The sequence below is a fragment of the Bombus affinis genome, chromosome 1 (assembly GCF_024516045.1).
Source record: "Bombus affinis isolate iyBomAffi1 chromosome 1, iyBomAffi1.2, whole genome shotgun sequence".
Taxonomy (NCBI): Eukaryota; Metazoa; Arthropoda; class Insecta; order Hymenoptera; family Apidae; genus Bombus; species Bombus affinis.
The window spans coordinates 4,191,118-4,215,386 of NC_066344.1; the positions used below are offsets into that span (position 1 = coordinate 4,191,118).

Below are 24,269 nucleotides of genomic sequence, written 5' to 3' on the forward strand. Positions count from 1 at the left end.
GCAGCCGACGAGGATCCATTACACTTTCAACACCTCCGTGTCTCTGTGGAATCGCGATTTCCCATAGCAGCCTGGTCAGGGCCCGGTTTCTTTCGAGCGTAGCCACGAGTCGCGTCGCTAATTAAACCATCGAAGCATCCGTCGTGTTCCGAGCATCCGAACGTTCCAATTAAACGGCGAAATTACGGTGTTTGCGTAATTAAGGTAGCGCTGTCTTTCCCTGATCGAGAATCGACCGTCCTAATCGTCCTGGAAATAAACCAGGTCCCGCATACCACTAACCATCGAACGTACTAATTAAGAGTGGTCGCAACGTCCGCATGGTATTGCTCTTCGAGTTCGAAAACATACTATACATATGTATCATAAGTTTTTGCAACAGTATTTGCACGTATCTTTATTTTCTAGCGAAGCGTCTTTTTATCGTTTTCAATATACGTTTCATTCTCATAGTGTCAATTGTTCATAATCGTATGAAAGTACTATTAAATGATACGAATACTAGACTTGGATCTAATTAAGTAGTATATAAATAATAGAATAAATACAATGAAATGTAAATACCTCTTGTAGCCACTGTTAATTTCATGATAAACATCTTCAATCCTGTCAATCGATATTCTGCCAATGATGCAAAGCTTTATATCTGTGATTCAATATCGATAGCCATTGATACATTCAAGAACGATAATTCTCAATCTTATATACTCTGCCAAATTTTGTATACCAAGTCATGCTCGTATTTCTTTAAGCCAACATTTTCTGATTTCTCTGAAACCTGCAATATAAATCTGAGTTACGTCACAATAAAAATATTACCATACTGGAATCTTTAAATTCAACGAAATCTACCCAACGTGTTAAGAACATTCTTACGCAATAAAGGCAACGAGTATAGTAAATACAACGAAGAAAGGGAACAAGATTGAGGCTATCGGAAAAGAAGAAGAAAAGAGCTATAAAAGAAAGGTCGAACGCAGTCACAGATGATAGCGATAACGGGCGTATAAGGGGCGTATCTACGTTTAGTTCGGACAGCCAGCATTTTATTCGGTTGGCAAGCGTTAACAAGTGTTTTCCATCGGTTTAAAAGGCGCCAAGACACAAGACAACCGGTCCAGGTACCCGCGAACGAGCCTCTATCGGTGACTCATTGGAAACGCAGCCGGTTTTCGTGTTCTCCAAACACCCAATTCAACGATTTCGCCGCGTGGTTAAGACGTTCGATTCGATACGGCCTGATGGAATCGTCTTCCGCCTCGTCTCCGCGTTATTGCTTTATTTCTCCGTTACTCGGCAAAAAGTCAGTTATTTGTTTAGTTGGAGAATGGATTTTTCTTTTTAGAGCCAGAACACGAATAGCGTGACTTAAAAAGAAACGTTATCCATTTTTGGTGGTCGTAATTTCGCGTGCCTTTTAACGTGATTTTATTGTATCGAAGTTCGAAAAAAATACAAATCTTTAATTGGTATAAGAGTAGAAACAAACAGAGCATAGTTATCAAGACGGAATTGTAGTCTCGAGAAACTCTTATTTGAAAAAATCGAGAAATTAGAAAATCGTGGATTACGGCAAATCAACAAAAGATGATAGGATTGTAATTTTTTCTTTTATTTTTAAAAGATAAGAGTACGACATTTCACTGATAATTATCATAATTCGTCGAGGGTTATAATCACGAAAATGGCGATGCCTTTAGGGAAAAAGAATATGAATATTTTACAAGTACGTATCATTCTCTCTGTGCTAATTAATGCAAAGTGACAAATTTCAAAATGCGTCACTGATGCAGCAAATGAGTAATATGCAAATAAAGATTGCTGTATCAGCAAATTTTAATTAGTTCATAATCGAAGATTTCTTTGTTAGCCACCTTATCGAAAGACATACTCAAATAACAAAGGCTACGATCAACTTTCAATGAATTTATCTTTGTTCTGTCCAACATAAGACAATAAAGGAAACAATCAATAAGTACTCATTAATGCCTCGAAAATTACTCATCGCTTAAAACGAAACACTGTCGCATATGCTGATCGTGTGTACGATTAATGACAAAGATAATAATAAAGTTTCAGAGTCAAAGATCTCGCCAGACAAAAGATACACGTTCCATGTACATATTTATTCTTAGTTTTCATATCTTAATCTTATATGAATAATCTTATATGAATAACCACATATGAATAATTCATCGAATTTTTACAAAGAAAATCAGACAGAAGATCACAAAGAAAATGATTGTTTTTAATCTTCATCGATTATCGTTCATCAAATTTTTATAGACAAAATCACAGAGACTGGCGAGATATAATAGAAAGTCGAATCGTGAACTAACCGATTTTTCCAATCTTTCTATTCTTTTAAACAGATCATCATCGATCATTATTCGTCGTACTTTTATGAAGAAGATCACCTTGCTAATAACTTTTCATTTCGTTTAGCCCTGCAACCTGATTTTGTTACTAAGTATTATACGATCAGGGATAAAAATAAGCAAACAGGTAGTGGAAATGGTTATAAAGTTTTGCTAAATGCGGCTTATTTACACAAAAATGTAAATATTAATTTCAATTATTTACTGAAATAATCTATGTGTTATAAGGATATGTAACAAATAAAACTCAAGTGTATGACGCTAGTACATGTTCGATTATATCTCATTGCTATTTATTTCCACTGTCTGTCCACATATTTTCGTTCCCGACTGAATACGCATCTACTTATTCAAGTTAATTCCAACGAGCCACGCTATTTTCATGTTCATGGGTTTTTTGTGCTGCGTTAAGAGTTCCCTTATACCTTATAACCCGTACAGGATATACATTTCGTCAGTGATTTTGAACAGAAAGATATGAAAATCGTGCGCGATTTAGAGATATAGAAAAATACGAAGATCGCCTGGGGCAGGAGGATTGAAGGTGAAAACAGTCGATTACATCAGGCGAAAGACAGTGAAGGAACAGCTGCGAAGGGGTCATCGCGCGTCGACGTTGTCCTCGCGAGCATTGCACGTAATTAGGAGCTCACTAGCGGCGAGCAAACAAACAATGGCTGACTCTTCTCGCATGCGAGTAAATACGTCAGCGCTACGGTAATTGTCCGGCAATTACCAGTCGCGCAATCGCCACGAACCGGTGTGCATTCGTCTGAACGAACCGAGCGCTGTCCTTTCGAGGCCTCGTCTTTTATTGATTCCTTGTTAATTGGACGGTAGTACGACCGCTACCGGCGTCGGGCTTTTTGCCAGTCGTCATTCGATGCGATGACAGCAAGGATTATTTTGGTAGAAAGAAATCGCGGATCTCGGGATAGACGGTTGCGTAAGCCAATTCGCGATGCACGATCATGTTCGGTTTCAGTCAGTTTCACGGTAAGACGATCGTAATGGGAGGTAGATTATAAGAAGTAGCAATGATTCGATTGATGCGAAAGATCGAGAGTGTTCTTTTTGTTATGGATGTTATAGATAGCCTGCGGATCTTTATGTATCTATATATCTTATATTTATGGAAATGTTATATATCTTTACTGAAAATATGCAAAATGCATGTAATATGCGAAAATATACAGAATATTCAAGGTAAAATATTGGTATATTTAAAAGACGATAACTATATATTTTTAGGTTCTACTTCTATAGTTGTATTTTTAAGGACACGAATTTGTATAAATATCTAGTCTAATTATAAGCGATGAAAAAAATCATTTAGCACCCAAGAAATCTATGGTGTGCTTATTATAATATGTTTTTTGTTTTTTATAAATTCATTAATGCATTTTTAGAAGAAATAACTCCAAAAACATGGAAGTAAGATACGTGCCATTAGAATTTTAATTTTAATTTGAATCGCTTAATAATTCTATTATCTACCTACTTCTTCAACATGAAGCAGCGCGGTCGATTTATTTTCGCAGCTTTTAATAGAATTATTCTGCACAATATATCAAATTACGATTCGCGGTTGTTCCGTCAAGAATTTGAAAAGATTTGTCATAAAAACATTAATGGTTTTAATGGCATTAGTGCCTACTTGTTAAGCCAAACGATTTATTTTTGAAACACATTCTTTCGCGATCTAGATGCAATAAGAATATAATCCCAGGGATTTTAACTTTCCAATGCACATTCGCAATTTCACCAGAAATAAAGAAACCCCACAAATGTGTAGTGGTAAACGAATTCAAACATCAATCACGATAGCGACAAATTGACATGGTAGATAAGAAAAACTGTAAAACATTGACGGTGACAGCAACTTTGTAGATTATCTGACACCTTGGGTGCTCTTACGTTTCACGGGACGAAACGAGATTGTGTCACGGGGCAGCGCGACACGTCCTGTCCCATGACGCCATTTTATCGGGATTTCAGCCGCCATACAGACAAAAAAAGACGAGCAACGACCGAGGTTAAGATCCACAGGAAAGATATACGCGAAACGGAGAAGACACGTAGCGGATTGTCGTCGATCATCAGACCGGAAAAGGTCCCCGTGCATTTTCTTCGTTTTGCGGCACGTCACCGGTTCTCTGACTGCGACGACTACGCTGGCCACCGCCGCCAGGCTCATAGAAAATTCTATTATTCTATTCTTATCATCGGGATGACGCGTGCTGGCTCGTATCGACAGCCGGATATATAATGCAACGTGAGTTTCTGAGCTTACGGCGTCTACCGGATGCGCCCACACCGAGCTTGCATACTGAACAGCGGCCCCGGCTTCTAAGGTCCAGCTAGGAAACGTGCTGGCTCGTCACGGCCGTTTGTACGTTCGGTTTCTTGCTGGATCTTAGCCACCATTCAGCGTTCGAGATGTTCAAGCCGTGAATTCTTGCTCCGAGCATTGCTTCTTTAACCTATTGAGGACGAGGCAATAATTCATTGTAATTAGATCGCGGATGTTATTTATGAAAAATTCGAAGATACAAACATTTACAAAATGCATATAATGCACAAAAATACATAAAATATTCAAAGTAAGTATTTGTTATAGTTAATAAGTAAAAGAGTTGTTTTCGCGCGTTTCATTTTTTAAATTAGGTATATTCACAAAGCTGCGAATTTGCATAAATATTCGCAGTCTATTTATCATACTTACGTCGTAGATATTTACACATTTGTGTGGAATTTAAATATACATGAATGTAAAGATATGATGTATAAGAATATACAAAATAATCAAAGTAGATCACGTATTATAATGCTTAGAAAATTAAACAAAACTTTACTCAATTTTCACTCGTTTAATTTTTTACATTCATAAAAGTTTGGATCTGTTATCGCAGACTTTTGATCTTATTGAAGTATTTATTACTAAGATTTCTAAGAAGGAATTTTTAGTATAATTGTAAGAAATGCTAAGTTCTGATGCTAGATTAGTCATTATTTTCTTGTAGCTTCTATAAAATTAGAATATTATTCGGAGAAATAATATGATTGGAATTTAGGTTGTACGAGAAGACGATGATCGAACAATATGAGAGAAAGTATGATACTCATTGCGGAATGTGACAATTCTACTCTGTTAATTATATGACAAGCATTTAGATCTGTATAAAATAAGTAATTTCAATATTTCAGTTAGATCTGTGCCACTAAAAATCGACTTGTATCATGGATCAGATTCCCACTTTTAAAAATCATGTTTGTTCTCTCAAAATACCACGACAATTTTATCCTTTCGACGTTTCTTTCGATCAGTAAAATTACATTAATAAAAAACTAGAGAAACATATTAATATCATGATAAAAATTAGAAAAAAACTGACGACGATTTGGAAGATAGAATCTTTCTATTGCTGAGAACCGACCCCACCTCCCTAGAATTTTAATTCACAGGATGGAGAGGTTTTTGTTCTTGAAACTCGTCGACAGATTCGTTGGCGCGGGACTGTATTTCAACGCCCTTTTTAATATTTCTGGGGTGTTTCGCGTGCACAGACCAGCCGGCATGGCATTCCATTTTTGCAATCAACGACTGGCCGTGTGCGAGGCGACGTCTGCGTGCGACCTATCGCGTGGCAGATGCAACGTCGATCGTGACGTATTGTTCTCGCACAAGGCGAATTAGTTCTACGAATAGCCAGCGAGAATTCACGGTGTGTTAATTAAAACAATACCAGCGCTGTACGAGGAGGCGCGCGGGAATTCGAATTTCGCGCGCACATGTCACACCTCGGTCTTTTCTTCAGTCCATCTATTGTTCCTCGCGATTTACATGATTCAAGGAGGGCGGATCGTGCTACCCCTTTGTCGATCGATTTGTTCCCAATCTGTATGTATTTTGCCAGCATTTAATGTTTAATGCTTCGTCTGTACTTTCTTAGAAAGGACGAGGTGTAACACGAGTTCTTTATTGACTTTTAGGTGCTTTTTATCGTCGAAATTGTTTCAAAATTATTTTTCATTGATACAGTCGTAAAGATAGATTATAGAAAAGATGAAATACAATTTTAGAAGATATGTTTATGATTCTTCGAGTTTCAATCGTGTCATTGATAGGTTGCGTTTTGTTTCGACATTTCGCGAGCATTCCAGTTTACAACTGAATTAAAAATAAACGCTTAAAATCTAAAATTTGTTAATGTAGATAGAACAGGGTTTGGCATTACTTATATCATAGGGTAAAATGTAGACCAACTCTTGTATAATTAACATCTTATGTTATTATTGTACATATTAATATTTATAACTACATATTATAAGAATACAGAAGGAAGTGAAGTTGTGTTAAAATGAGAATGTATGTAGCTTGTTTCATTCAAATAAGACTTGTTTGTTACTATAAACTGAAAATTGTTAGTCTAGTTTAGATAATAGTACTTTCAGCGATAGTTATTCTAACGATAACTATGCTGTATTTAGCGCTCGAAATTTGCATTTTAGTTTTACAAAACGTTAGGCTTTCCAAGATTACGTGTGTAACTTATATTTTTTCACTGAGCATTCGTTCGCTTTCTATTAAGAAATATTGCTTAATAAAGATTTTTACATTTTTTCTAGCTATCGCAATATTAATTTCGACATATTGTATAAAACAATCCAGAAAATTTCCAATAAATAAAACAACAATATCCCACGATTACATAATTTTCAGCTATGAAAATACTCAAATGAATATATTTTAATATATCTGAATAAAATTATGAGCATTCCAAATACATTTGTAATTACATATACACATTAACATATTTCTGAGTTTTTACAGAAAATGTAAAAATATAGATCGAGATCGATAAATCGCTGTTGCTTTTTATAGCTAAGATTTCTAATTTCCAAGAAACACATTGCAACAAATTCCAGGAATTGTGTCGTTTAATCAACCGATCATTAAAACGTCATTTCGCGATGAATCTAGCGCTTTCTTGAATTGAACACACGGAGTATCGCGAGCGCGGCAATGAGTGCTTCTTTGAAGCGCCGTGATTAATTTTTCTCTTCTTCCCTGTCCCAGTTTAACGGTGATAGAAGCTCTTCGCGCTTTGCGCAATCTTCGAATTCCACCGTGCAGATGTTCGTCGGCCTCCTCTGTGATTTAAGACGCGCGAGTGATCTTTGAACCAAATCGCGAGGCCGCGATCTAGATCACTCCCCACCTTTGTTCTCAATAAATATCTGTTGGCGAGCTGTTAACTTCCTTGCGCAGTTTATATCAGAATATTAGAGTTATATTAGAATGGAATAAAGCTTGTTTTCATTTCGCGATTCTCTGCTTAATTCTAATTTCGTTAATATAATCGACACTTCACGATAGATAACAATTTCGTATTTCATATCTACGTTATAGATATGATTTTGCAGCTGTGTCCTACAAGTTGTTTTGTAAACATATTTTTAGCACATGTTTAGAATAGATAATTTTATATCGATCTTTTGTCTGAGTTTATATAACCAGAAGTTTCGTTTCGCTCGAATATTCGTACAAAGGCATCGATGATAATTTCATTTTCAGTTCGACAAATTTCCAAGAATAAATTAATTGAAGAATAAGAAGAAGTTAAACATAATTTAAAATATATAATTTAAAGCATCGGTCGTACGTTAGAATTTAAAAAAGAGCATTAATATCTTCATACGTGTTTCTATTTGATTATAAAAGTATGAGGATATGATCAAGTAATGTATATTTTTTGAAAATGATTTATCGAGAATGAACCGCTATGGATGGAATGTCTCGTGTGACTTGGATCATCAAGGGCTAAAGTGCAGTGCGTGGAATTTAACCTTTCGCAGGCAAACTGGATCGCTTATCTTATATAGGTTTAATTGTTTTATTATTTCGAGCTTCCGAAAATCTAAAAAAATGTCTGGGATACTTGTTCGCGTTCTCGATGAATTATAGAATCGTATTAATATACGATTTTATCGATGTTTAAATGTTTGCAGCTTCGTTGAATATTAAAAATAAAAATTCTAACGAAGAAATTCCAGGAAATTTGTCTCGTCAGATTATCAACGACCCAGTTTTCCTATGAAGCATTGAATTTAATTAACTTAACCAAAATTATGTTCCACTTATACCTATCCAAACAGATAATCTACAGCTATCTCTTCTTCAAAACCCATTACTTTTCTAGAATATTCCTTATACTTGAAATTGACACCAACAGAGAACAATAATGTATTTATTACATTATGTTCTACTTGTCCCTACTCAAACTTATAATCTACAACCGTAGATTAATGTACTGAAATCACATTACCCCTCTAGAACATTTGTCATATTTGAAATTGACATCAACAGGCGACAATTATCTATTTATTACACCATCGACAGAAGTATCATACAGTCATGCTTATACTCTTTTTCCAAGGAATCCATTATTCTACAATTAACGAATTCTACAATGTTACCAAAGATATCTATGACTCATGCTACCTTACCACTACCATTGACATTATTATCATTATCTCTATTATTTCAAATTACAATAGATTACTCATCAAAACGGTGTAACGAAGCCATACGACAATGCAAAGAAGATACGACCCACAGGGAAATTGTTATCGTAGTCAGGCCGAGCAGCTTTTTCTTTGTTTCTTCGCGATGATACATCGCGGTCAGAATTGCTTAACTCTATCTAGTGAGTCATTAGAATCGAACACATACTACGTATTTGCAGAACAGCGCTGGCGATGCTCGTCACGCTTGTGCGTGGCGGCGAGATAACAGCCACGGCGAGGCACCGATGCAAATGAAAAATCGCGTGACAAAGATAGGGGATTACAGCTGTTGCGCAATCGCGCGCTTAATGATTTCGACGTATAAGCCGGGCAGATACGTGGACGCCCCGTTTCCCTGTTCCAAGTATTACTCGTTTGTCGGGAATTATCCCTTTAACAATCCAGCCCGTGTCTCACGTGGGCAATCGCCAATCGTTCTATATATACGTAGCCCTGCGAGACGGCAACAGGAATTCATACGAGTACTTTTTAGCGTCTAACTTCAAATTTCTCGCACGTTATCCTTTTTTTTTTTTTTTTTGCTAGAGAACATTATATATATGCCAGTCTCTGAGAAGCTGAAACTGGTCAATTTCACTTTTTGTAAATTTCTGAATCTTATTATCCAGATACGCGATTAATCTCAATCTTTTGAGAGATACGGATTACATATTCACTTTCAGAAGCTTATCTGTCGCAAGAAAGTGATATAAATAAATACAAGTTGTTGAGAAATTCTTTAAAAATTGTGACATTCAACACATTTCTTTGCCTCATAGTTTATGGAGTTAATCAACGTGGCTTGCGAGCAGCGCATATGTGACGTACTCCGATAAAAAAAGATTAACAACTTTAGCGTGCAAAAAAACTTAATGTTATGCACTCCAGAAGAGAGATCTGTTTCGTTTTCAGCTATGTTACGCATGTCGTTTAAAACCGACCAGGATACGTAGTCCACGATAGTTTTGGGAAGCTCGTGCAACCAATTACAAATGTTTCGTAATTGACATTATTGCAATGAACAATTCTCTACTTTCATTATCCGAAGAAACTTGAAGTTAGCCTCATTGCAAAGAGCATAGTTACTATTGCCTATAAAAAAGCATGAAAAAACCACAACCAACAGCATGTCGCGTATTAGGATTCTCCTGTTAATTGATAAATTTGACATTAAAATCAGAAAAACAATAACAATATATTTATCACTTTCCTCTCCTGCGGTCCTTATATATTCTTCTTGCTTTTCCTTTTCTTTTTTTTTTTTCCTCACTTGAAACCCAACGCAAAACTTGTTCATCGAGACGATTTGAAGAAGTGTGGTCCACGAGTGGAGAAGCTGCTAATTTTACGTGGTTCTCGCTTGGAATCCAAGGGAGGCCGTTGCACTCTCTGGTAAGTGCAATAACGCGATAATCCGTCGGTTCGATTTCGGCAGATATTTTCGGCCGTGTGGCATGGGGACCATTCGCGAGCACGCGAATGGTTGAAGAGGAACGCGTGGCGAAGTCGAAGAAGGCATTTCCACGCGCATTAAACGAACAGACGGTCGTCTATCGCGACAGCGCGCCACGAGCGCAATTAAGCCGCGCAGAGCCGTATGCAAATCGACGCATTGTCTTGACCCGAAGTGGCACGGTGTCGCCGGCCTCGTTGCGCTTTCACGAGCACTCGCGAGGCCGCGGCTCTTTTGCCTAATTCCCCGAATGACTCGTCTCGACGCCTCTGCTCGCGTTACGCTCGCGTTCCACGATTGTTTGCCCGATCTTTTTTTCCTGTCGTTCTATTCCTTTCGTTTTTTTTTTCTGCCGTGTTGTGCGTTTCTCTTCTCGTGGAAGGTGATTTCACGCAGTTTTTACGCCACGTGGGTGTTTTATGACACGGGTAGACGATGTTGATCGAGGGATCTTTGTTTTTGACCGCGATTCCGATTTTTAAATTTGGCTTAAATTTTGGTGAGTCAGGTTGATGTTTATTTGTAAGTTGTATTTTTAGAATAGGTGCTGCACATTTTGGTTTAGGATGTGTAGGTTGTATTTTTAAAATATAAGATCGTAGAACGGTAGAGACGTCGTAGAGCAATCGATATAAATGTCATTGTGTCATCTTCGCTGCTCAAAATTCAACGCGATAGATATTGCGATGAGGTGCACGATACGGGGCCTTGAAATACAAAACACTTCGACCATTTCTTTTTCTTTTTTCCAAACGACGTAAAAACTTTCGATTTCGAGTTTCGTAAACTACAGAAGTTTACTTGCATAGAAGAGAAAATCATTTGTCTAAAGTCATATTATAAATATTAGTATTAAATAGAAATAAAATATAGCTCTCTTTTTATTGTTCTATTCTTGTTTCCAATGTTTCTCGTAATGTATGTACCATTTCCAAGTTTTCCTTCAACCAATTAATAATTATGTTAATCGATACTCTATTCCCTGTCGCACAATAATTTACCAACTAATGCTATTGGTAAATCGCCTTTATCATTGCATGATTTCTCATCAAATTGTATAATCAGAAAATTTATAATTTTATAAAATTTAATCTGTTTTATTGCCAGACATGTTAACATTCAAATGTATTTATCAATGCTTATGACTTGTAACTTACGTATGACTTACAAAATTTCATTAAAAATATTAGTTCGAATTTACAAGACCGAATAATCAAGATTTTACTGTATCTACAATAAACAACCAAACATAAAACCTAGAACAAACAAGAATATAAAACGACTGAAATTCAAAGACCAATCCAAGCTAAAATAAAAACCAAATTTAACAGGTTTCTCGCATGTCGAAAACGAAGGATGCAAGGAAACCGATATAACAAGAATATTTAAAGATCGTACACTGGCCTCTCTCTTTCCTGTGCGAACGTCACAGAAATGTCTACGCGTGTTGTGCCAGAGCTGTTGGTTTAAGCGCAACGGGGATTCCGTAAGAGTCCTTTGTCCTTCCTCGATCCCAGTCAGGAACACCCTGGCCGGTTCGGTTCGCATAAACGGGAAACGGGTTTCAGTCAGAAAGAGCTTTGGTAGTTCAGCGTAAAAGAACGGTGCTTTGTCACGAGGACAAGCAGAGCAAAAAAAAAAAAAAGGAAAAAATAGAAGAGGAAGAGAGAAAGAAAGAAGAAACGAACACACCTTTTTCAATCGGTCTCTCTTCTGCTAAAATAGTCCGGACGTTCCTCTTTCTTCTTCTTCGTCTTATCCTTTCTCTTTCCAACTTGCTCTCTGTTGCAAGGAGAAGGAGCGAAGGGCAACCAAAAAGCTGATGTTAGGCGAATGCAAATAAATGCGCATACGGAGGACCGACCATTCTGCAGCGTGCTTCTAATGTTTGCCCAATGCGGTTTCGCTGTGCATGCTTTTCGGATTTTTGCAGGGAACACTTGGCTCTTTTTTAGCAGGAACTTTTGGGAAAAAATTTGCCAAAGAATAGAGTGACTCTTTGTTGGTTTGGAGTGGGTTTTTGAAAGGTTTGATTTGTAAGGGTTGTTTTCTCCAATCTTTTGTCAACGGTATGTCGTAGAATATTTTCGAAAGAATAAATGGATTTCGTTAAATTAGCGGGTAGTTTTCGTGTACTCGGGCGTTTTACACTGTTGGGAACGACAGATTAATTTGTTTATTAGTAGCGATAATAATCGCGTAAACTTGCGTTTGAACATATTCGGTATTAATTTCTCTTTAGGGTCTTAATTACGGTGCACTGCGTTTGTGTTAGGTAATAAAATTCGTGGATCAATAAATACAATTGCAATGAAATATTATCTGATATTTTGACATGTGGTAGCAACTTAACGTTAAATTGTTTTATATTCCATATTGTTAATTATTATTTCAATCTGAAATTACAAACAGTGAATATATAATAAATTTGAATATAAATATCTATGAATATGTGAAGAAGTAAAATATTGCCTGAATCGGAAAGTAGTATATTCTGTTTCGTAAAAGTGGATTAAATTTTTAATTTCACTTAACATGTAGCTAAAATATTTATTATTTCACGTTATAAAATTTCAAGCGTGACGTGATCAACTGATTGAAGTGGTTAATATGTAAACCACTCGGAAATCAAACTGATCGATTACGTTTTCTAACAAGTGTTTATTTTTAGTATCACAGTATATAATTAGCGTTAGATCCTTCAAAGATCGAACGATTAATATTGATGTAGAAGGGCACTTTGATTTTTATATGTTTATATGTTTATTATTTTATATGTTTATTATGAATTTGCCAGAAACGAAATTGATCTCTACTGTCTGTATATTTCTGAATTTCGTTGCACAAGAACATAATTAATGTACAGTTTTCAAGAAAAAGACGACCTATTTCCATAAACTTATTCATCATAAGGAAGTGGCATAAATAATAATAAATTTTAAAGTTAATGAAATAATTTTCATAACATCATCGCTATCCTCTACTTTTAATTTATACGACTGGCCAATGTGACTTCCGAACAGTTCATACATTAACTTATAATACATAAATAAAACAGCTAAAAGAAAAATTAAATTTGTAAACATACATTTAACATACGGTTCACATTGTACCTCATAGAAACAAAAAACTATACCAAATTTAATACGCTTATAAATATTCGATAAATCATCACAAATACTTCATAACAACTCGATATTTAATCAAAATAATACTAGAAAAAACAAGTCAATGTCCTAAATTCTTTTTAAATAGCGTCGCCCCTGTCACGCTTGATAAAATTGCATTGCACCGGTTCTGATCAGTTTTATCCGCAGGTTTGGCGCGAGGATCGAAACGAAAAAAAAGGAGGAAAGGAAAAAACGGGGACGGTAATTAAATTTCATTACGCGATCACTCGAGACAGCAGTAGGAAAAACACGACAGCCGGCCTATCGAAGGTCCCGTATTAAACGTTTGAGAGCCGCTGACCATAGTGATCGTTGTTGGCTTTGCTTTCGAAACCTCCACCCCCTCGATCGACATTCGCAACCCCTCCGCGGAGCATGGCAGCGAGCGCCGCTCGCGTTTCATTGTTGTGAACGCATGCAAATTGCGATCCCGGTGCCGGGACGAGTATCAATTCTAACAGGATTAATTCGAGTGCAGTCATTGTTTTTTGCGCGTCACAAAAAGCCCACCCCTCTTTTTGCAACGATGGCCAGCGTTTAGCCTCGTTTCGAACAATATCCAACCCGTCTGGTCCGGCCTAGAGTCTCTGTCTCCCCTGCGGGAAAGAAATGCCGGCTTTCGAAATTGCGATCAATGAGTTGCAAAATAAGGGTTGAGCGTGTGATGAATAGTGGTTGGATCGTTTGTGATCGATTCGAATGCTTCTCGATTTATAGTACTGTTTCTTTTGTATTTTCTTTTTTGGAGAATAAGAAAAAATGAAATGGTGGATTTGTTAAAATGTATGTAAATATTTTTTATGAATAAAATGGTTGTAATTGAATGCTTTTATAAAATATAGAAAAAATTAAGTATAATATATTTGGTATAATGTGATGATATAATTTTTTTATTAAGTGTGATAAAATATTTCTTATGAATAAAATGAACGTAACAAAATATTTGTATAATTTGTTGTTGCTTTTATAAAACGGTTTTATAAAATGTTTCATATTTCATTATATAAAATGTCTTCATTAAGTGTTATAGAATGTTGGAGACAGAATGATGAAATATATTCTATTCTTAAAGAAATATTTTAAATATAAGAGCACCGATGAAAATCTTGGACATAATAGAAATAATAGAAATCTTTTCCTCGACAAATATTTTGATCCTCTTATAGATAGTTTTCAATATCGTTTTGAAGGCGAGAATCTTTTTTAACATTTTTTCTATTCGATGAAGGTTAGTGTTGATAACAGTGATAGTTGAAGTGTCAATATAATTTTAACAAAGTCGAAACTTTTATGTTTCAGAAGGATGATTTTACCGCAATTAGTTCTACTTTGCGTCAATATCTGCCGGAGCGGAATACACCATACATTTTAGACATCGATCTGGATTTCTTCAGCACCAAGAATCCTTTCAAATCTCTACATGATCGTATAAATCTCTACGACAAATTGGCACCTCTCTACGCCTTCAATCGGCCTAACTCAACAGATCCTGAGGTGAGTACACAGAGACGCATGGCAAATCATATTACTTACACTTACATTGTTAAAAAAGTGCAATATTTTTATCTACATACGTACCATCGCTCGTAAGTAATTAGAAGACTTAGAAAAAATTGACTTATTAAAATCTTTGACGTTATTTCATTTGGAATTGTAAAATATATAAAACAACCCCATTGAGTATATACTTTAGAATTAAATTTCTTCTGATAATAATTTTTATAATTACAAAAATATTTATATAATTTTCACTCCATCGCTGATCAATTTTAGGATTTTCATTATTAAACGCCTCATTATGTTTCTCATTCCTTGGCCTCGTACATTTTATAAATGAATATATAATTCAGACCGATTTTTCGTTTAGTTAATAATCTGGATGAATTATCACGTTCCGTATGAGATTAACTAGTTATGCTACTTTTAATATCAGATTATTAACCAGTCCTAATACTTACGAGCACGGCTGCATGCCTATGCTTTATATTACATACACGTATGTCTTGATAATTCCACAAAACGATCGCACACAAAAGTATCGTACAATTCCATAAAAAATCCGTGCACTTAAAATATCGGACCTACATCATTCGATCTAATGATTAACATACCTCTCTTATCACTTCCTCGGATCAATTAATTTTATAAACGCGCAAATAGCTTGCAAAACACAAGATACAGGTCTACACGCATACTTGCATAAATTGTACCGTGCAACTGTAACACTGGTCCAACAGCAAATTGACTTCACAACTCACCTAAACTGAACAAAAAAAGACGAAAAAGCATAAAGGAACAGGGTCTGAAACGCGATCGGCGCGTTAAACGCTGCCATCTCGTATCAGATCGGTCGGAACCGGATTCGAAGAATGGGGGGTCCCACGATTTAATTGCGGCTACGTCGAGAGGCAAGACGCGAAATTCCTCTCTCTTTCTCTCTTTCTCACTCTCCTAGATGATCGCTCGTAAGCCAAGCCAGTTCGAACTAGAGCTGAATTACACGGTGAACAACGAGCCCCTGGGCCAAAGACGGAATTTCGCGATGCTGAGAGCCAGCTCATAGAAGACAGACTAAACTAGTAGAAGGAGAGAGAGAAAGAGAGACAGAGAGGGTGGCGGGATATGTACTGGCAACGAGCGGAAGATTTGCGAATAATTAGGTGGGCCGACAATAGCCGGGGTCCCGTAGCAGACCGGATACACAATGTGGCCTGCCACCAGCGGGATAATAGACAGAGAAGAACGACTCTATGGGGTTTTAGGATTCGACGGACATAATGGCACTGGCCCATTGTCTACCTAGCTGCAGACTGCCAACATCCGCTTTCGAGGGCGGCTACGTCGGCTCATCTGCATGCCAGCCTTCAACCCTTCGAGTGTTTGGTTTCCAGCATCGTGGATGCAAATTTCTATCCTCGCGGATCCATCCTCCCGATGTTCGATTGCCATCGATCACGTGAAACGGTATACACTACGCTGTACCGGAGGTACCAAATCGCCATTGTTCTTAGAGAAGAGGAAATGGGGTGGGTGGTGATTCCGTGGTTATACGTCTAAAATCGGTTTAAAGTCTCTCTGCACTGTTGATTCTTGCGATTTAGGGATCTGTATTGGAGAGGATTTCTGATGGTTTCGATATATGTATCGGCCGGATGATAGGTTTTGATAGGATCTTTTGGTTGCTACCCATGTTAAAAAACTTTCTAAATATCGTAGAAGAATATATTAATATCATCCTTCTCTTTTTTTGATTTGATAATTATTCTATTCAAATGTACTACAGTAATTAAGGTTTTTTCTGTATAATGTACTGTAGGTAATGTAGGGTTGATTCATCTTCAATAAGTATTATTGTCAATTGCCCTTGTTCTTGGATAAGAGGCAATGATTCGTTGGTTATATGTCTACACTGAGTTTAAAGTTGTTCTTTGCGATATTAATTCTTGCGATTTTCTACGCATCTGTATCGAAGATGATTTTAGACGGTTTCGATATGTCGGGTAATAAGAATTTCTATTAGAATCGTCCGATCGATGATGGTCATGTAAAATACTTGGAAACTTGCGAAAGAGTGATCATAAAGATTTTAACAAATTAGTAATAATTCTTTATACGAAGCACGCCCGTCTTAAGAAAATTTCATCTATCTTTCACGAGTTTTCTTCGTCAACCTCATCAAATCGATGCTTTTTGTTTGCAAGGCGCTATATCTTAACATTTTAAGAAAATCACTTCAGAAAAACTTGGTTCATCTTCCATAAACTTCTTTCATCATTATGTTCTTACATCATTAAATCGATACTTGCTGTTCGACAAATTTCTCTTGATATCTCAGAATAATTGCCTCCTGGAAATATGGTGCAGTAAGCTTTTTCATCTGCACAAAAGATACATCTCGACAATCAAGCATAGAATTTTTCTTCCGTTAAACCGTTTCAAGATCTTCAAACGATACCAAACCGTAGCACGGAACGTTCATAGCGATCGTTACGGATCCATGTCACAATGCACGATCTTCCAATTAATAATTCACGAAGTAAATCAGCGAAACCGTGACTCGTCCATTCATCCGACAATCCTTCAACTCTCCTCTGTACCCGGGTACTTCTCACGAATTTCCATGCGATCCCTTGGAGCGTACCGCGACCCACTTTGTGCGCCGATCCGCAAACGTCGATCCGTCCGATCCACGACTTCTCACGAATTTCCATGCGACCGTTCCTCCAACGAGCATTCGTTCAGATCGTCTCGATCGTAGCCAAGGAAAAAGATATCCGTCCTCACCGTGGGATTTTCAGTGGCAAACCCGCAACGAAATATCGTACGACGTCGTTATGCTAATTCGCCCGGTCCGGTTAAATGTGTGCCAGCTTCTGGAGCTGGCTTTGGAAAAAGAGTTGGACCCTCTTTTATGGGCCAACAACGCGGACTCACCCGTTCATGCTGTTAGCGCTTCTCGTGCATAAAATCACGCGTGCAGGGACACGGACGCGAGTCTGTCCGCGTGTGCACGCACGGTAGATGCCTCGCTCGATCTAATGTATGCGGGCACGCCGTGCTACCTGTCTTACCCTGAGAACTCGACGCCGCATTGTGATTGTAATCGCCGGCTCTGCAGGTCAGCCCGCGGCCTAACTGGGGTCAGGGTCATTTCTGAATTATTTAAATTACGCAACCCGCCCTCCTTCCTCGGCATACAAGTTTACAAGCGTATATGTACAGGGTGTATAGTAGTTGAAGAAGGTGCAGCAAGAGGTAATTTATGATGAAAAAAAATAGGTCGAAAATGTTGGATAGAATTTTTGCATATGGTGCTTCGTTTTGGAGAAAAGCGATTTCGATAATCTGCTCGGTACACGGTTTTTACTTTACGAAATTCTCTCTACGTTTTGTCTGGTTTTATTAAACCATAAACGTATTATTATATGTATATTTATTGATAATAATGCGAATATTAGGAAGAATTATGAATTATGAGAGTAGAAGAATTAAATGATACAGATAGTATACTACAAAGACTACGTATAAATTAGTTTAAAGATAGCAACTATAGAAAATATTATCATCGATGTTTTTAGGACACTTTCTACATCGATAAAATTGATCTTTAAACGTAATACATAGCCCTACCTTATTTACGAAATCGTTCGAGTCAAATACGATATAAGAGACTTATAGCACTGATCAACTGAAAGTATTATAGCAATATAATATAAACACGAGCAGAAAATGGAAAATTGTTTTGCTCGAGGACGAAGCCTAACAAGCAAAAAGTTTATTTTACATTTTCCACTTATTTTTTCCATGAGGAATTATCCTTTGCTCACTTGTGATTCCCGGACACCCTGTATATGTATGCAACGCGACAGCGTCCGCTCTATCTATTGTTGTACAATAATTCATCGCGAGCTAAACGAACACAGGGGCAGTGGAAAGGTGCAAAAAGAGGGGTAGAAAGACGTCTAAAGAAAGAAACATGGGGAGACGTTTAGTACGATAAGGAACCATGGATGGGACTCGAAGGTGCCTCGTTTGATGATTCTTATTCGTTGATTGATGATCAATGTCGATGTGATTCGGGCAGGATGTTTATGTGAGAAAGAATTTTGAAGATGTAGGGTATAGATGGTAGGATTCTTTGATTATGGTAATTCTTTTTTGGGATGGAAAGGAGAGATGGGATAGGAATGTTGTTAAAGGGGGATTTAGTGAGCAAGGTTGCGGATGGGGAGACGGAAGCGAGTTTTTGGGTCAAGATGTTGGACGGATTAAAGGTATGTTTGCTAAAAATGAAGTTCGTTGTGCTACATAGCTGCAGAATTTGATATAGTTTACATATGAAATGCAAAAACTACTTTTATCCGGTGGATTATAAAATTCTATACTTAATCTGTAATTGAATAAAAAGTATAAAATCGTAAAAATATTTACGTAAGTTTCTAAAGGAACTCTCGCTATATTTACTATTTAACATAATTTATTGAAGTATCATTCTTGTTCAAATTAAAAATTTTACTATACATTCAAGTAAGTGACATTTTCCGATTAAAATTTTCGATCTACGAGATGAAATCAATCGGGTCACCTCCTCGAGTGTAACATTCATATTATCAGCAATTTTCGTATCACATTTTATAAATTTAATCTCATAGAGAAGAAATTTAACCTTGTAAGAAAATCACATGAACGTTCTGATTATTCATAACGACCAACGATGAAGTTTTCATACTTTTACTATAAATCTTCTTAACATTTAATATTCCTCGTTTGTAATAAATTTCTTCTTTATGTGACTCGGTACAAAAGAAGCATCAAATTTAATAAGTTATATTATATAATGTTACATGCTTCCTGCTATCAAATTCAAATTTTAAAAACATATCATTTCGTATGCTCCAACGTTTAATATCGGGAAGAATCTTTCATAAAATTTTTCCATGGTCTCGCGAAAAATCGTTTTGATTAAATTATAAATATCATGTCATTCACGATTCACGGTTGATCGAAGACACGTTTGAATATCAATTGATCGGCTTATCGAGGTTGGTCGAATCCTTTCGGTACCGATTCTTTTTCTCAGGATGGAAGTCGCGATGCCCCACCGGGATCCCAACGAAAGAAGAAATGACACGAGCGGGGGGTCCAGTATGCAAAACGGGCCCGTTTTCCGGCCTCCCTGAATATTGATGTGTAGCCGGCTATGCAAATGAGCGTGAGAATGCAGCTCGTGCCGGATGGTGACGCGAATAGACGAACCGGAAGTAAGCCAGTACCCCGCCTTCTCCCTTCTTGTGGCATGCCCTTTCTTTCGGCGAGGTCGAATTATAGTCGTTGACTTTTCTTGCCGGTACGAACCTTCCAGAGAGTAGCAATGCGATTTATTAAAGCCGTTCTAGCTTTTTTCCCACTCGATGCACCGCAGTGCCGTTAGAAGTGTGCCTTGTTTGCTTCGTTCGTGATTAATATCAAGCTATTATTGTGTAACATGGAACATACGCATGTATACCTATAGATTATTTGTACTGTGTATTTCCAGCCTAGATGTCATTGACGTCTCCCTTTCTTTCTTCCAAAAAGATTGGAGTTTTTACTGCTCTCAATTTTTTTATCCATGCACGCGATTAATGTTCAATTACGTAATATAAAATCATATGGATGGCGATGGTAACCCTTTACCTTTTGAAAATGTTCTATGAACTACTATATTCTGTTGTAAAATATCGATATTACGCAACAGTTACATAATCCAATGTGAAATTCCCAGCTGCTTTTACAAAACTGTATTAAATTCACTATCGTCAACAAATCATCTCAAAAAACGAGAAAAGAATGCTTTTTAACTCGATCATAGTGATAACGCTACCTCTAAGCTATCTAAAAGGAACCATGCTAAGGTACACCGACCTACATCCGTTCGTTCCAAAATAAAGAATCACATAGAAATAATTTTCACGCGTAAATCGTTATCGGAATTCGTGGAACAATAACGACGAGTCTCGTAGAGGATTTTGTCTCTTCCGGACCAGCCTTCGGCTCGTTCCACTTAACGACGTTCACCCCGTTGAAATATCTGCATAAGGCTGCGGCAATACGAAGCCTCGAAACAGGACGGAGATAAACAACGTGGAATTAAATATACAATAAAGCGTGCGATCCTGGACAGCAAAAGGGCGTGGTGGGGGTGGAAAAGAAGCGAAACTGCTTTACCGGCTGCACGTTCTAGCGGCGACATTTCAACCTCCCCCGCCCCACACCATAGACTGGCAACCGCCCGCATAAATAAATCCAATTGGCTCGAATAAAATGTACGAAACGAAGTCGCGCCAATGGCCGGGTATGTATTTTATTTTCTCTCGTTTTCCTTTCCACCCCGTGTCAGCCAGCCAGCCAGCAACCCGGCTGTTTCCTCCATCCCCTCCTCTTAGTCTCTCTCTCTCCTTTTCTTCGTCCTCCTTCACAGCACACCGCTACATCGACTGCACTGTCGTAGCGGCACAGTAGGATAATTCAATCGTGACTTTTCACGGATTTCCCATCGAAGGAAACACGCCAGTTACGCGGCGGAAAGTATTCGTTTTCTCGTCCTCCTAGACGTTCGTCCTTTAAAATACTCAGGAAGGTTTTTCTCTGCTCGTGGTTATCTTCGTTTCGTGCTCGTCTCGTCTTCCTCGATGAGTTTCCAGGCGTCTGCAAATGGCTGAGAGGTTTTTGATGTAGTTCGCGTTGATTCGGTGGCTGATGGGCTCTACGTTTTGTCTAAATCGTTTGTATGCAATTCATCTTTGTGTGGAAATGGTTAATGCGCGAATGATTATTATTTGACTATAGTAATTCATCTTTTCTAAGTATATTATTCAGTAGATTCGAGTGGAAGTTCAGCTTCTTGAAAATCATAAGCAAGCTTGCCATACGATAATATGTCAACGTTGCTGCACTCTATTATTCTTGGGGATAGTTTTCGATTTGCAACTTGTACTTGCTGAACAGTAAGCTGAAATTAGTATAAAATTGGTAATCCAAAATCCGTGTAACAACGTAAGTAGGAAGTTAACGCGATAAAAGTTAAAGAATTTTCTTTCTCATTTGAAACTATCACTACCCATTGTAAAGTGTAAGGTTTAGAGCTTCCTCGTGTTTGTCAAAATTCCTATTTCCTGTCCGTAATACAAGATAAACTTACTTCATAAATATCCATACACTGACGTTATACATAAAAATACGAATGTTTCGTATCGCAAGAAAATACCATGGCCGTTTCCTTCAATGACCCTCCGTAATCACGGAACACACGAGCCTCTTTAAAACGGCCGGACGAAAACTGGATCACGCGGAGGGAAGATTTCTTCATTGGCAAGGGGAATCTCGTTGAGGTAGGTCACTCTCGTAATTACCTTCTCTCACGGAAGTGGCCCGCGTGGCCCTTCTCAAGGTCGTTCCTTCATCCCCTACAATTAAGCCCTCCGACAATTAAATCGATAAAGCCGCGAAGGCGCCCTTTATACCGTTGTTACCGCGACGTTTATGCGTAACAAGCCTTACCCTTTCCCCTTCCACTTCTCTGTTTTTACGACGAACCACCGAAATTGCAGCACGTCGTTAAGATCAACCGTCAATCCTATTTAATAACACTTTGCCAGCCTCTGCGCGCGTAATTTTCGTTCGAATATCGCGATCCTTGAGAGTCTAACCGAAGTAAGATGCCAAGTTAATAATGGAAGATTTCAATGCGTTTCTTCAGGCAAAAATTATTCGCAACAGATAATTTTGAAAAAATGTGGGGTTGTTTGAATAATTGATTGGTTTGATTCGATCGTTGGAAAATTTAATGATCGATTTTTAGAACTTTGTGATAGATTTATAGCGGCTTTAAAAAAATAACCATTAGAAGTACAATATTGAATTTATTATAGGATTTAAATATCAATTAATTAGGTCCAAGTACGTTAAATTTCGTATCGTTTTGTAGAATCTTCGTATGATTACAAAAATACGATACTATGAAAATGAAACGTAAAAAATCTAATAAAGAAGGGTCTTTATGGGAAGATAAAGATATGTATGTAAATTTAATTCCTTTACAAATATCTTTTTGTCATTGCATAGTCTAGAGATAGATAAACGCAATTATTTTCTTATAACAGAACGAAAGTAAAGAAGTGTTGGAAGCAAAAGGTATGATTAGTATTGCATTGGTAAGAATGTTGTGTCGATTTTATTGTGAACGCGAAGTTGTCTTTGAAATGAAATTGAATAGATATTGTTTATGGAAGAAAGGCTGACAATACATGTTGTATTTCATTGTTAGGAAATCCAAGTTAACAACGAGTAACTAAATGGAATACACTTCGTTCCATTGGTGGAATTAAACGATGTCGATGAAAAACTCGTAAACGCAAAAGTGTCATAAACCATGTTATGACTAGTTTTCTGTGGAACTTGTAATGTCGTAACTTTAATCGGTGGAAATAACGTTCCGTCATTAGAAAGAAATTAAAATATCTCCATTTGTGAAATTTAAATATTCAACTGATAAATAAGACCATTAGTCAAGAGAAAGTTATTCCACAAGAATTGATTAAAGCCTCTGGTCGTTAAACACCATTTAAAAGTAATTTAAGAAACTATTCGTTTCTCACCTAATATATTCCTCATAAAGATTACAAAATATTTCATAATTACAATACTTCCTTCGTTTCAAAATACCGTTTTCCTTTCGCTTTCCTTTCTCTTTTAATACACTATGATCCTTTATAATAGTTCCTATACGAACGGAGACCGAGCAATTTTGAAATTTACCGATTAATTCTACGTCGCGAAACCGCCCCTTTATTTGGCCATGGGATTGAATATATTTTTACTCGCCGCATCGAACATTTCAAAATCGATTGCTTAGAAAATTTCACAGATTCGTCAGGTAGTTTTAAGAGATTTAGCACGAAAATAATCCGCATATTCTCCGTTACGAAAAATAAAATTCCTAACTTCCGTTCTCTTATCGTTGGTTCTATCATCAAAATATGTAAAAACCTACTTCCTAAACTGTACCCTACTTCCTAAAAAGGAGTCAAATTCATGCAAACCCCTAATCGAAAGTCAAACGTACAAACAATCTAAAAAGTCTCTGGCATGTTATCGAAGATCACCAAAGAGGGCCAAGGTTTGTTAACTCTTACCCGAACAACGAAACTGATAAGGGAG

The 24,269-nt window shown here is 37.2% G+C and overlaps 1 protein-coding gene across 1 annotated transcript in view; it reads left to right on the forward strand.

Moving 5' to 3' along the window:
- Positions 1–24,269, forward strand: part of LOC126920134 (UPF0489 protein C5orf22 homolog) — a 420,270-nt gene that overhangs the window by 90,552 nt on the left and 305,449 nt on the right. The window contains exon 2 of the mRNA XM_050730096.1: positions 14,871–15,065. Within this exon, the coding sequence (XP_050586053.1) occupies positions 14,871–15,065 (195 nt within the window). The remainder of the gene's footprint in view (positions 1–14,870; positions 15,066–24,269) is intronic.